This window comes from Ammodytes marinus (assembly GCF_949987685.1).
Source record: "Ammodytes marinus genome assembly, chromosome: 20".
Lineage (NCBI taxonomy): Eukaryota > Metazoa > Chordata > Actinopteri > Uranoscopiformes > Ammodytidae > Ammodytes > Ammodytes marinus.
The window spans coordinates 17210818-17227122 of record NC_137224.1 but is presented as its reverse complement, the minus strand read 5'-3'; the positions used below and the strand labels follow the sequence as shown (position 1 = coordinate 17227122).

The 16305-nt window shown below is 41.9% G+C and overlaps 1 protein-coding gene across 1 annotated transcript in view; it reads left to right on the top strand.

Annotated features, from left to right (window-relative positions):
* The window catches only part of cacna1g (calcium channel, voltage-dependent, T type, alpha 1G subunit), a 161658-nt gene that overhangs the window by 19885 nt on the left and 125468 nt on the right, over positions 1–16305 (top strand). Inside the window, exon 3 of the mRNA XM_080048576.1 lies at positions 13894–13991. Coding sequence (XP_079904702.1) covers positions 13894–13991 — 98 coding nt within the window. The remainder of the gene's footprint in view (positions 1–13893; positions 13992–16305) is intronic.

Genomic DNA, 16305 nt, shown 5'->3' with positions numbered 1-16305 from the left:
ATTATCTGCCAGTGTTTTGATCGATGCCACTGTCACAGTATTAAGAGTTTACTTTTTGAACAGAAAGAGAAGTAATTGATGGTGTCTAACAGAAGTGTGCAATATTTTCATTGAGTTTTTAGACCTATTATTCACGCAAGATTCCCTCTCTCAGTTTCTAAACTGGTTACCGCTCCCTGTCTTTCACTGTTAAGTTGCATGCATGGTCTGGTCTGCAGTATATGGTGCTACTGTTACCTTCAGCTGCACACTTTCTTTTTGAATGGCCTATTGAGAGCCAACTGTGAGACACCGGATGTCATTGAAAAGAAATGATTGCACTGAATACACCTCTCAGCATTGTGTGAACAGAGGGCGAGTCCGTCTCCTGTCTATGATGGTATATCTTCATTCTTGAGTCCATCCAACAAGTGTCTAAAAACAACTTCTCTTGGCAAATTTTGACAAACCTGCTTGACTCAGCTGTGTCGCTCTCAGCGTTTTTCATGTGCCCATAGTTTCAAATGACTCTTTACACCTGACGTTTGACCACAATTTTACAGCCAAAACTCTCACACGCTAAGTTCAGCTCAAACCCGGACCATGTTTGTCCCACTGGGCTGAAACAAACCTTGTCATGTCTTGTGTTAAGTGGTGCAGTGTAGCCTCCGTGACTATGTTTTTCTTTTGTTTGCATACTTGACAGTGGGTTAATACAGTTAATTCAAGGAAACATATTTGAATACATGGCTGAACGCAGACTATGCCGCATCTCTTTTGGGATAAACAAACAGAAGTGAATAATTCATCATGTTGTTGGTTTAATTTGTTTCATCACCGATCTAATTTATCATTATGGGATACATACTAATGCATTATTTAACCAGTGACATTATGCCCAATAGTATATAGTACAGTATTTGCTTTGTTACGTGCGACTGAAAGTGGTAATAGGTTTGCCTAATGTTCTCTATATCAAGTGCTAATGCCACACTGACATTATGTGAAGGAATTGTGTTAGAACTACTTCAGAGCGATATACATTGATGGAAGGCCAACATACTGTATGTTCAGGGCTGTGAGTAACACATTTCCTATCCTGTCCAAAGAAAATAATAATGTATGAGAAAGGTCGGCATGTGTGTGTGTATCAGAGCATGAAAGGTATAGAGTGTGACAAACAACACGGCACATGAGATTAACTCCATATCAATGTCTGAATCCGCTATTCAATGTGAGAGTGTAGGGTGTGTGTGTGTGTGTGTGTGTCTGTCTGTGAGTATACGGTATATTGATATGTTTTTGGTGTTTTCATGGATCACAGTACACCGATGCCATTTCTGAACAAATTAAGAAAAAATTGAAATCTCATCCGTGCGGGGAGACATTGGGTAACCTAGGAAACGGCGGGGTTTGCCGAGCGCTTGATACATCCTGGCAACAGTTGTTAAGACTGCGGAGGAAGGCCCCTGATCAACTGTTTGTTCCTCTACGAGACGATGATTACCGGCTAAGCTGCTATTTCAGCAGGTCTTCTCTCTCTCTCTATCTCTCTCTATCTCTCTCTGTCTCTCTCTCTCTCCTCCCAATCACCCCACTGTCAGCAGGGAAGGATGAAGGGATGGTTTTACTAAACAGGTGGAGGAGAGAGACAGATGTGCAGGGAGTTTAGTAGAGGATGGATACACAGAGAACAACACATTTGGTGGATGGAAACCTCCCACTTGAAAAAGTAGGCCTATACATTTAGTTTTTTGGAAAACAGTTCAATACATTACATTTTTACTTGGTGAAACATTTCAGAGCATAAGTCATGTTGCAACCGCATATCACTAGGAATGCACTCGCACAACACTGAATATTTCATTTGTGGTTTGATGGTGTTTGATGCCTGTCTGTGAGATGTGGAAAAAGAAGCTGATGGCAGCACACAGTGTGAATTATAAACTTTATTTCTGGATGACTTGACTTTTTTTATTTTATTTTTTTATTTGTCAATCTCTTCTGTGAAAGCACAATATCCAGACAATCTCTCCTTGAAGCTTTCTGACAGCATTCCTTTACATAGAATTCGTAGCAAAGCCAGCTGTGGTTGAAATGCATGAATACATTTCCTGTCTCCGTTTTTGTGTGATTCTGTGATCTTGTCAAAGCTATCAAACTATAACCCATTGCTTCACTAATACCAATGAACCTCAGTTCAACACATTCGTCACAATAATATTGGGCAAAATGGAAAATGGGAAATACAACATAGTGGGCAATACGTGCATTCATTGCCCCCCCCCCCCCCCTCAGGATGAACTCCCTTAACCTTTCATCTAGCACCATTATCAGGCCAAAACAATCCATCCAATACTTATTTGGTTTATGTTAGCAGTAGCACGCTTACATGCTAAACTAAGATGATGGTAAACATACCTGCCTAACACCAGTATGTTGATGTTGTCAGCATGTAAGCATGAGCTGTGCCTCACAGAGCAGCGAGTGTGGCTGTTGTTGGGGATGGATTTTAGTTTTGGGCCATTATACTCAACCAAGTTCATTTCTGAGATCTAGGAGTATAGTGCCAGTGACATCTCCAAAAATAAGTCTAAATGGCTTAAATGATTAAGTGTTATAAACTATTACCTAAACTGTCCATTGCAGTTATACCCCAGAGTTCACCAACACCTTTTGTTTATACTGTATGTATGCACTCACTCTTGCTGTATCCTTTCAGTCTACACTGTGAGTTTGTTTATAGCATTTAATGTGCTATATGAAGTGAAAAGTATTTGGCTACAGAGTAACATTGTGTACATTCTATTTATTTCAAATGCATTTCCAATAGTCTCAGAGAATTTGCTAATTAACTTTTGAACCAAGTATATAAAAAAAAGGGAAACTAACTTTGATTTTTTCCCCCAACTCAGCTCTAGATCAAAAGCCCTGTTTTCATTTATTTATGCATTTATTTTATTGATTGATTGCAGCGGAGGCCCCAAGTCAATAGCAGAGGGAGTCTAAATAACAGAGTGTACCAGCACTTACTGTCCTATCCATAGCACATCAATCAGACTTAACACACACACACTCCGGGGCTTCTATTCCTCCCGGAGAGAGAGAGACAGAGAGGATAAGTGAAGAGAAAGAGAGGGGGAGTCCGGTGGGAAAACAGGGCGAAAAGACTGACGGAGAAAGTCGGATCAATTGCTCCATTGGACTCCCTCAACACATAATCTGCTCTGACATTTGAGGACAGACTCCTGGATGACTGACATGTTCCCTTCACGGGCGTATTTCACAAGCTGAAACTGATGATGAAATAGGTCATTGATAAATAACCGATGGCATTAAAGGTAGAGTCAGCAATTCTGGAGACGACTTGTTGCCAAAATCACTTCGTCAAAATCAGTGAATATCCATTCATTATCCGCTACCTGTTCGAACAGTGTTTGTGCTGGAAAAATTTGGGGTTAAGTAACAGCCTATAGGCTCTGTAAACAGTCATGTTGCTAGCTACGGTGGATCCATTTTCGTTTACATATACCTTTATATACTTACCAGTTTACAGAGCCCTGGCTGTGTATTGCTATTCACACCAGATTTTATATTCAGAGTACTCCACACAGTATAGGTTGCTGATCGTGAGGATACTGTATATTCATTGATTTTGACAAAGTGATTATGACAATAAGCGTTCTCCAGAATCACTGACTCCACCTTAATAATCCTATATAAGCATTTTCTTTTCAATATTATTTGGTATAAGCCTTTAATTTTTTACAAATTTGGCGATGGCTTGAATGTAACCGGCATTCATTCATATGAAAAAGTTACGCACGCTAACTTTAATATCAATAGATCAATAGGCCTACCCCTCTAATTTTGAGACATTAAAGGAGATCTAAGCGATATTTTTGTATTAATATACGGGTTAAATCGCTCTATATTCATACAGCTATCACTTAAACAGTATGCACGGTTCATAACACAGTTCTCCCAGTCATTCAGCTTTGCAGTAATTTCAAGTTAAAATTTTGAGTATCCCGCTCGTTTTTATCCAATCAGGAGACAGAGCGCTATAAAGAGTCGGGTCTCTGTGCCCGTGAACGATGGCTCGCTGCTCTCCATCGTGGCACTATCTGACGAAGACGGCTGCGTGTTCATGTAGTACTTCTTACTTACTTCTTAAGACATACGACTGTGCAATGCTACTGTCTCTAATGCCTGTTCTTCTATGGTACCACTATAACGGTATATTGTTATTTACAGTGCAATCTCAGCACCTTTTAACTGGCAGACCCTCCTTGGGTTTCAGACCTGCAGTTGAGTCACAAACAGAAACACATGCAGGGCCAAATCCTCAGGGTCCTCTCCACTATTCTCTGCATGATTTATTGATTCCACTTTGGATCGGCTCCAGACAAAGTTTAAGGAGCAAGCAGAAGGTAGAAAAGATTGTGAGGATGGAGGAGGAGAGGTGGCAGAGATGTCAAGAGAAGGGAGGGAGAGGAAGACAAAAAGGGCCAAGAAAAAGGTATAGAAAAATGAGGGAGAGAGCGGATTTGCCAAGGTGAACAGGAAAACAGTAAGGTTAGATACGGTTAGAGGTAGATAAAACTTGAACGTTTTGCCCTCAATTAAGTAAGGGTTATCCTAACACTTCGGGAGATATAATAATTTTTTTTGCGATTATATATTGGCTTTCTTTCTGGGAGTGAGATGATTGATATGCATCTCATGTCAAGGTAAAGTAGGATACATCGAGACCAAACAGAACTAATGGTTTAATCATTCATTAGCAAATTAACAAAGGCAAGCATTGTATCATGTGTTAGCTACACACAAGCTTTATGTGAACCAGGCTAGCTGTTCCTCCAAACTCAGAAAAAAGTAAGTGGGCTTTAATTTGAGTTGGACTATTCCTTTAAAATGTGAAACTTGTAAATAAAGAGAGAGCGCCAATGAGTTGATGAGCGATGTTTCTGTCCAGAGGAGAGAGAGAGAGAGAAGGAGATGGAGATAGAGAGGGCACAGGCAAGGATACTGCATCCACAAACAATGATGGCCATTAAACAAGCTGTCCACTCACTGCCAGGAGACTAGCATTAAGTCTCCCAGCCTCTACATCCTTCATTCTCTCTCTCTCTCTCTCTCTCTCTCTCTCTCTCTCTCTCTCTCTCTCTCTCTCTCTCTCTCTCTCTCTCTCTCTCTCTCTCTCTGTCCTGGGTGTCCACTACCATATGGGTTCTCCTCCATTAGATTATCTCCACACTATGTAAGCGGGTCAGCAGATTGGCCATATAGACTATCAGTCAGAGGGTGTGTGTTTGGGCGGGGATGTCAGAGAGATAGAGGGAAGACAGAAAAAAAGATTAAACAAGGTTTGTTGGAAATGTGTTCAGAATTCTTTAAAGCTTCATGAGGAAGTGTTTGCATGTAAAACTGTGACCATTCACTGTGAATTGTCAAGCAAAGTTACATATAGTTATAGAGACAATCTACTGAACTTTTGATTCACCCATGTGTTCCCAAATTAAAAGGTGGAGTCAGCGTTTCTGGAGAATTTTTGTTGTCAAAATCACCATTTTGTCAAACTCTTTGAACATTTCCTTAGGGTCCACTTCTTGTCCGTACCGTAAAAAATAAACTGCTGTTGATACACAGCCCCTAGGCTCTGTAAACTGTCAACAAGCGTTTTACAGAATCGCTGGTCCCCCACCTTTTAAATCCTGCTTTCAGTAGTCACTTGCGGGAAACGTTCTACAAACTCAGAAAGTGAATACTCTCTTTAACTTAAGAGAGCAAGCATTCATCTGGAGAATGTTGGGACGTGTGTTCTGTCTCTCTTGTTACCGAGAGTGTAGGTTCCAATGAAATAATGCAGTTATCATGAAATTGCTTTTCACAACTGCTTCGTAAATGTCTTGATGGAGACCTGATTTGTTGTGGTAAATAATGTTGTATTTCCGTCTTAACTCCCACGAGGACCGTCCAGTTCTGCTCTCTATCCTTGATCGATTGTTCCGTTTCTAGCACATTTAAGTGGAATATTGTAAATGGAGTAAAGATTGAATGATTGGCTTAATGGGAAGTCATTTTTTTTCAGGCCCAAAAATAGTATTTGTGTGCAGAATTCCCCTCAGGGTTAGAACTGGAATTTTACGTCGGCACACATTCACAGCAAACCACGTACAGTACACAGTCACTGTTTTGTTCAAAGACATTTTTTCCGGTTGATGCCAGCAAAATATATGTTTAGTTGTATTGCCAAACACAATACAAAACGCTATACACAAAGATCCAAAATACTTCAAATCAGCCGGTCCCTTCAACTTCAAGAGCTACAGTCAATTGATTAATTAAGTCCAAAGAAAGACATGTTTCAGGGGTTTCCCACAGTTGTGTAAAACTTGGAAAATTAAAGTTGCTGCCATGCCTAGCTACTTTTCTTGAGGGGAAACCCTGTATTGTACCATGTCTGTTCCACCTGGACCACTGCTGATCATCTGCTTTGGATTTTGGCCGCGGGATAGTCAGATGTCACTATGTTTAGGGGGGGGGGGGATTGTTAGAGTCAATAACACTCAGTTCCTGGAAAGAATTGCACCCTTGCTTGTTACCCGTCGTTGTTATTGTAATCACTGACAAACAAAACTATCTGCAAAGTTCTGACATCATCTGACAAGATGAGGCTCAGAGTCGAAGCCCCTTATTTTACCCTCTGCATACTAAATTACACTTGTTTTTAGGTTCTGTAGAAGCACATCATTTTATTACAGGTAATGATCATAAGAAAACAAAATCTCCATTGGCATTTTTTTTGTAAACTTTTTACTTAGCATTCACGATTATTGACATCATGGTCATATATACTTGTTTAAGATTGGCTGCAGGATATACAGTACCCAGCACCCTCATTATGGTATAGAACTATTATAAAAGCTGGAAGAATACTTTCAGTAGTGTCAGATGTTGCTAAAGCATACCATATATTTCCTGTTGTAGAAAGGTATCTCTAACACTATGGTTGGCATTGTATCATTCATATTTGATGACATTCTGCTTAAATCAAATCCTTTTTGATTCATTGCGTTTGGCCAAGGCTTAAGTCCTGTACCACAGAGGGGAAAGCCTCACCTGGGAACGCTTGGTTTGAATTGGATTTGGATAGGTTTTACATGCAAGTGGAAGACACAGTGAGCGTAGCATACCGTCTATATAAAATGCTTGAAAAATGTGACAATCACCAAATAATGAGTTTCCCGGAGGCAGTAATGGTGGACTGTGCTCATCACTTTATTACTGTTATGCATTATTAAATAGAGCTATGCGACTAGTACGGATTCCCTTTGTTTCATAATTCTATTTTCAAGTGGGCCTGTACGGTGTATCTATAAGATCTCTAAGCAGAAAGTTGAATAGGGTGCATTAATAGATGATTGTATAGTTACATTTCCCATTTGGACCCGGCAGTTGTGAAGTGTACATGAGCAAGCGACTTAAAGAGAGAGAAAGAGCGAGAGAGAGAGAGATATTGACTAATGCAGCGTGACTGTGAGGAATAAGTTGGTTAACATTTGGCTTGGATAAGCAGCAGAGTGGGGTGATGGCAGAAAGTGTTGCTGATCAAAAGGGCTTTCAAAGTGATCCAGCATGAAAACACTCCATCTGTCTGTGCTCTCTGTGGTTTGTCCTCTCTCTGCCTCTTCCATAATGACACGACATGCACATTCTTTGATATTATCAGATTGTCATCGTTAGCTGTTGCTTAATGCTGTGACCTGAAATCAAGCTTCCAATGCACTGAAAACCCCCAACTGAACACACACACGCACACACACACACACACACACACACACACACACACACACACACACACACACACACACACACACACACACACACACACACACACACACACACACTCAAAGAGCTATCCATCCCAATTCATTTTCCAAGGAACATCTGCTATGACAGTAGCAGATGTTCTCCTCATGTGGAGGAGAATGGCTTGCAAACCATATGTGATGAATGGAAGGAATATTAGGGATATGATTTCAAGAGAAACTGAAGAAAGGCGTTAAAGGTCAACCATTAAGCAAACTGCTATTTTTCAAGGTTTTCAACATTAATATGGGTTGAAAACCAGAGACTCCCAAAGTATGAAAAAAACAACCCTAATTTAGCATACCTCCACCTGTATTAAGCAGACCCGCAGATCCCCCCAAATCTAACCGGCAGTTAGATTCAATCCGGCACTTATATTCAAATCCAATCAGAGCAGACTGGGCTTTTTGGAAGGCGGGGCTTAAAGAGACAGGCTCTAAAACGGAAAGTTTCAGACAGAGGCTGAAAATAGGAGAGTCTGCAATGGCACTGTGAGAAATATAAAGTTGTTTTTGGACACTACGCCATTTAAACAGTTTTGAGTAGAAAACCGTTTACAATTTTTGAAGCTGAAAATGTGCATAATATGTGACCTTTAAAGGAGAAGACGGCTCACTGGTCAGTTCATAATACATTATATAAAAAAAGACTGAATACCATGGAGGAATGTTCAGCTACAGTGGAAAGGGGAGTTTGTGATCCGATAATCAAATAAAAAAGTTATTATAAAATGTATTCTTGATAATTGGGATTAAACGGGCGAAGCAGCACTTCGTATCATTTCCCTGGTTTGACGACTTGATCTCAAATAACCGCTTCCTGAATGCGTTCCTCCGTTTTATATGAACATGACTATGTAAATCATGAATGGATGATTAAAATATTAACGGCCCTTTTCTGGCTCCAGTTAATGTCTCCATGTACTCCTGAGAGAAATATCTTGCTATCCTTTGCTGTAAATGCTCCATATATGTTTGCTGGCCGGTTTGCTAACTCTTTCTGACTGCTGTTTAGCGCCGAGCGTAAACAATATAAATAGCCATCAGCTATGCGTCTGTGTGCGGAATGATCAATGGGTATACGGCAGTGAACGAGCATCTTGTTTTACACATATTCTGCCGCCGTGACATCGAAAACAAATCGCATAATAAATAAACAAAACCATTTGTAAGCTCGCTGTGCAGTGGGGAACACGCCCAAGCCCACCTCATCACTTATTCAGCAACGCCAACATTATTTATTATTATTATTATTTATCACATCGTTCCCTCACTGTTGACACACACACTTGGCCTCAAATCGAGCGTGAACAGCCGAGGAGTCTCTATCAAGAGTTTGTCAATTCCAATTCATCTTTTTTCTCAGCCTCTCCATCTCAATTTGCACAAAAAACAATGCCACGATGCAACTCCTAGCCAATACATTAATGAAACCGTATGCACTCATGAGGTTAGGTTTAAGATTGTCTACCCCATTGATTCCACTCCAACTTAGCTTTTAGGCCCGTCATTTAGTTGTCAATTCCTTTCTTAATTTGGCTGTCAGATATATGGTGGTTGGCTACTTTAATGTTATTATAGGGCAGTAGCTTCAGGATGACAAATGGGTGGACCGACTAGGCTGGACGGAGGGTGGACGGACAGAGACACAGACAGAAAGGCAGACGGGAGAAAGGTTAGGTGAGGACAGGACCAGGGTTTAACATTGGTTCACTCTTCGACATTCCTGAGCTGCCTCGCGTACTTTTCCAATTATAGGTCTTTCTGGGTGGCATTAAGTCAAGATTGTGTGTGTGTGTGTGTGTGTGTGTGTGTGTGTGTGTGTGTGCTCAACCAGTCCACAGCTACTGTCTGTTGCCTTTGTTTTGGAGGGGATTTAGCTGTAAATCTGTTTGTGTACCATACTTTATGTGCCTGGCTGCTTTGAACAAGACACATTTACCCTCCGCGATAAGAGAGGACAAGAAGCAGGCTGGATGGTTTGTGTGCGCGTATGTGCGTACGTTTGTGTGTGCGTTTGTGCGGGTGTGCACGTTCGCGCATGTATATGCAGTATGCCTTTGGGTACTTTGTATTCCCCTGAATTACATGAATCTCATTACAATCTTCTGCAAGTTTGTCCTTGCGCTGATCTCTCTCCATATCAATATGTGCTCAAGTATCACATTGGGAGTGCGCGTACAACAAGATGTTAAAAACTGTTTTTCGACCTAGAGATCTGTCCTCTCTCTGTGTGTAGCTCTGTGCTTCGCGTGCACTGGTTTGGGAATTCTCCTCACGCAAAACTCCCTCCAAGGTTGGGCCTCCCCCCTGTACTCTCTCCTGCTTCTCATTTTGGGAGTGCCCCCCCCTCCACTGCCTACCCTTCCATGTATCGGCGTCATCCACCCTGGCACGGGACTCTAAAGGAAAACATGCGCCGTGGCCTTCCCTGCCGTTTTTCCAACGGTTTGTTTGATACACTCCATTTCTCCCCGGCTTGTTTCTTCATACCAGATGAGACGGCCGGGTCCGCTTTCACCCAGCGCAAAAAACGAAACTTCATCTGGCTGTCATCATGGGAGGCAAGCAAGTGTTTTTGCACGGACTATTTTTCAACAGACATCATTCATCATCCCTCCTCTTTTAAGTTTCTGTTTATGTAACTCTGTCTGACGAAAAAATGACCCCTAATATTTGTATTCTGTTTACCCTGGTGGGGGGGAGTTCTAGCGTGTCTGTGGCAGCGAATCGTGACTTTTTTTTCCCATTGGGTTCCTCACAGTGTTCCCATAGGGACCGTACCATTCAGCAGCACTGAACTCATTGTGAATTGATTGTTGTATTCTCAATCTACTATAGACTTGATGATTAGGCTGAATTGCCATTTTGACCCTTCCCTTCATCACTCAGTCTGAGATGGTGTTTGTGTGTAAGCCGTTTTGTTTTTTTGGAATGGTTTGTGACCAATGATTTGTGAGCTGATCAATGATGGATGTATTGGTCCTGTCAGCATCATAGAAGGGGTAAGCGATAGGGGTTGTTATTGGAGCGGATAACACAATAGTTCAACAGTTTGGGAAATAGTATTATTCACTTTCATGTAGTGAGATGAATCATATTTTGTATTCAGTATAAGGCTGAGCTTATTTTTGGCTTGGCTTAGCATAAAGAGATTGTCACTGGAAACATGGCAAAGAGGCTATAGCTCTATATGAATTTATTTAAATAAAACCCGCCCAATAACACCTTTTAAAGCTCATTCATTAACACAGTATATCTGGTTTGCTTTATCTGCACAAAGGCTGAGGTGTAGAAATACCCCAAATAGGTATTGTATTTAGCTTTGCGAGAACAGCCATATCTCTCAAACTACATTCACCAATCATGGGCAGCCTTGATGCATCACTCTGGTCCACACTTGTTGCCATTCATGTGGTCATTTTACCTGGCTCTGGCACACAAAGATGACTTATAAACTAACACAACATGTACAGGCACACCAGTCACTCAGTATTGAACTTCTATAAACGTGTGGTACCAACAAGGAAATTGCTTTAATAAAAATAAAAAAATTAGTCAAAATCGATGCAGCACAAGTGGAAATATCATACGGGATTCCAGTATGAATCAAGCTCCTGAGACCCCTACACTTTCCCATAAGAAGCCATTAGCCCCACTGACAAACTGAGATCACTCAATAGTCATTTTCAAAGACTAGACAGAGCCGCTCAAGAGCCCCATTTACATAATAATGTATAGCAATATTGGTGAAGTGCTCCTTTTTAATGTTATGTGTTAAATGTCCTGTGGTTTATGATGGTAGCCGTCATTTTTCCACAGGGATCAATTGTTTCGGATGATGTGTCAGTCCTCTTCCTTGTTGTGCTTTTTAAAGTGGCATTTGACTCTTTTTTCATAAATGAGCCAATTGATTCAGTCCGACATGACCAACTGTCCATTAACCGAACAACAAGGCACTAACTAATACTGTAGTGTCTGCTGGTGATGGGAGGGCACCTCTGAGCTGTTCTGTTAACTGTTTACCCATTTACCTTCTCTCTGAAGCCTGCATGCCATCTGCCAGTTCTAGTTACTCTGTGTGTGTGTGTGTGTGTGTGTGTGTACAATGTGTCTATGTGGCTGTGTGTGTGGGTGTATTCTTGTTGTTTTAGTGCTGCTATGAGTAACAAACCAGAAAAGGCTTTAAGTGCTGAAAGATAACACACGCATTTATAAATTCATTGGGGGAGTTTCTTGCTTTTAAGGCAAGGCACTGCAGGCAAGGCAGATACATTTTGTTTTTAAAAATCATGACAAATGCTTTAAGACTTGTATATAGTATTTTTTGATTTATAAAATGAAATACAAATTCTATCCCAATTCTGTTCTTTAAACGTTGGACACTCATGTGTTGTAAAAATGAAATAAAGATTATTACTCTGGCATTATATAACATGTAGATTTTGTTTTTTAAAGAGATACAGATTTATGCATAATTAGTAAATGTACGCATACCGTAATGAGTCTCGCCTCAAGGTGGCCAACAGGGTTTGCACACACACACACACACACACACACACACACACACACACACACACACACACACACACACACAAACACTCACTCACATACACACACACACACACACACACACACACACACACACACACACACACACACACACACACACACACACACACTCACACACTATCCGACATGTGTTGCAAATTTGTCCGACAGACAGACAGAGAGGGAATTCCTTCATCTGCCGCCCCCTTCAAGCTGAACATGTGCTCGGCATCTGCTAAGCACACGCACAAAGACACACACACACACACACACACACACAACTTCATACAAGGAGAGAGACAGTATGTGAGAGGGGATTGCGACAGTGATTAAGAAACAAGAATAACTTTTTTCAAGAAGTCGCTGTCTCTTCTAAGCGCTGCCCTTGTAACCTCCCATCAGAGCCTATGAGAGCCTGTGAAGAGCCACTCCAGAGGCAGTGTGTGTCGTCTCAAGGTTGCAAGGCTCACTGCAATGCTGCTCTTTTTATTTACCGTAGATGCAACATTCTCCTCTCAATGACACGTCTCTTATCTGCTCTAGACTGAAGGGGGACGCACACATAGAATGGTGCTTTTAAAGGTGGAGTCAGAGATTCTGGAGAACACTTGTTTGCAAAATCACTTTTTTTTCAGTGAATATCTCCTTACGATCCGCTACCTGTCCGTAGTGTGTGTGTGTGTGTGTGTGTGTGTGTGTGTGTGTGTGTGTGTGTGTGTGTGTGTGTGTGTGTGTGTGTGTGTGTGTGTGTGTGTGTGTGTGTGTGTGTGTGCTGAAATAAAATCAGGCGGTAATGCACAGCCTCTTTAAACTGGTAAGTAAAGAAGGCCTATGCAAAGGTGGCCCACCATAGCAACATGCCCATTTACAGAGCTTAGGCTGTGTGTTAACAGTGGATTTTCTTTCAGCACACGCACAGTTCATACAGGTAGTTTTTCACTACAAGCCTCTTCCAGAATTGCTGACTACACCTTTTTTAAAGGTTGTGCATGGGAGGGGGCAAGTGGATGTATGCGTGTGATTGTGAGGCATGCATGTGGCATTGTGTGTCTAAGCACAAATACACGCACTGCGCTCTGCGTGTGTGTGCGAAGTTATTCTAACTTTCTGCTGTGTTAGTTGCAGTCCAATGAGCGTCGGAACGAAAGCACATTGTTTACCACAACACATGTGTATTGCAGTCATCTCTAAAAAAGGCAAACGGATGTAAACGAGACATTCCAAGACATTAGAGGATTAATAACCTCTGGGCCCCGCAGAGAGTGGGAGAGCAAATGTAATACATGCATTGTATAATTGGCTCCATATTATAAAATTGCCCCCTATTACCATTTTCTGTTTTTTTTTTGTTTTATTTCCCCAGAGCAGGTTTCTAACGAATGAGCTGCTGCCATAGCAATTATGAAAAATGTACAGTATTTTGGCGTTTGTTGTTGATGATTTGTTGTTTTATTTACACACACATTTTGTTCTTGCTTTTTTCTCTCAGGATGTTGGAGTACTCCCTCAACCTACAGAATGTCAGCTTTTCGGCGGTGAGGACGGTGCGAGTGCTGAGGCCACTGAGAGCTATCAACAGAGTGCCAAGTGAGTTTCATACCACACCACCACCAGCCTCTCTCTCTCTCTCACATACACTTTCAACTCTCCTGCCAGACTCCCTGGATCCCCGAGCACTCTGTCCCTCTAATATGGCAACACATTGGGGCCACACTTACCACCATGGAGACGGATGCACTTAAACTAGAGCCAGGGCTGTTTAAATATACGAACAGAGTCTTGACTTTTAGGGTGAAAGTTAAATGTTTGATATACTGTATAGTAAGCCTCAAATCTGTCATTCCTAGCCTTGGCCTGAAGGAGCCCCAAAATCTTGTAAAATTCTAAAGGACTTACAGTTACTAAACACGGACATCTAATAGCTTATCATAAAGACCGACAACTCTTGCTTCTTGTGATTAAAGGAGAAGTAAGTGATGTGGTCCTTCTAGCTAACTTCAGTGGCTGCAGTTAGCGGTCCCCTCCCTCGTCCATACATCACCACCACATGAACACGCAGCCCTCTTCGTCAGATAGTGTAGCGATTGGAGAGCGGCAAGTCATCGTTCACGGGCACAGAGACCCGCCTCTTTTATAGTGCTCTGTCTCCTGATTGGATAAAAACGGTGCGGGATACTCCAAATTGTATCTGGAAATGACTGCAAAGCTGAATGACTGGGAGACCTGTGTTATGAACTGTCTGTGCATATTGTTTAAGTGATTGCTGTATGAATATAGAATGATTCAACATATATATTGTTAAAAAAAATATCACTTGCCTCTCCTTTAATCTGGCTCCATAGCATTAGACACTAGCTGTATAGTTAAAACCTTATCTTTATACATTGGACTGCTACTCAGTCAATGGCACCGGCTGTAATTGGTGAGCATGCAGGTGGATGGAATTCCTACACAGCAGTGGAATGTAGGTCAGGAACGAAGCCCGTGCACAGTTAAGTATGCTGCATTGACTAGTGTGTCGCTGTGTTCTGCCTTTGGATTCAGACAGATTTAGAGGCAATTTTCCAACTCATTGCTATTTATTAAAGCACCGTGCTTAGGAGCTACACTTGTATATTGCGATGCTAACACACACACACACACACACACACACACACACAGCGCACCCTTTTCTTCCATCGGTCTCCATAACGGCACAGATTGAAATTCCAGTGCACACGTTCATGTTTCAATAGATCATACGCATTTTTTCACACCTGGAGGTTCAATCTGTGCATCCATTCTCACCTTGAATCCACCACCTGCTGTGCATTCATTTAGGCACACACCCTAATTATGTCATTATCTCAGAGGAGATTGCATGCAAAGTGAGCCAATATCCCCCAGTGTGTGTGTGTGTGTGTGTGTGTGTGTGTGTGTGTGTGTGTGTGTGTGTGTGTGTGTGTGTGTGTGTGTGTGTGTGTGTCTACCTCACATAGGTGCGTGCCTGTCTGTCCTATCCCCGTGCCTATGGCGATGACACTCCCGATCCCTTTTCTGTAATTTTCACCCTTGTGGTAGGGTTCCACTACTGCTCATTATGCCAACATCTACCCACACACACTCACACACACACACACACACACACACACACACACACACACACACACACACACACTCGGAGAGATCGTACAGTCATGCAGACTTGCTCGTCAGGCTTCCGTCCATTCCTCATCCTAATCACGGGACTAATAGCGCCATTAGTGTGTGGATGATTTGGTGTGGTTCTTGCCCTGCGGTGGAAAATGTAATCGGGCAAAAGTTTGGTGTGGTTGAGATCTGTCTCCCTCCCCCCCCCACCTCCCCCACCCCCCCTGTAATCCCTGCACCAGTTTAATCAAGTCCTGCAGAGGAGATCGCAGCATTCATCATGATTGTCTGTTTTTTTATGGAGCTCAGGCTATTCTGAGGTGCACTTTTCCGAATGTTCTAGTACATGGGTGTTCTGGTTCATGTGGTTTCATCTCCTACACGTTTGACTGAAATCATGCCAATTTTCTTCTTAACCATTGTTGTTATAATAATGAGCAGTTGTTAAGGCTGGTGAGAAACATGGTTGGAAAAAAGTGTAAAAGCTACAGTTTGCCCTTTCGAATTCTGACTTAATACGAGGGATTTGTCCGGCCTAATTGGTCCATTGACATTACAAAAGAGCTACAGGGAAGCTAATGACATAGACGCCCCAAGATACTGTATGCTGTGACAAGATCCACTGATTCACAGTTGCATTAGTGCAGCAGCAGCAGAAGTGAGTCATACATGTCAATGAGAGGAACCCTACAGTACACACACACACACACACACACACACACACACACACACACACACATACAAAAACACATGTAAATAATATTGGGTCTCC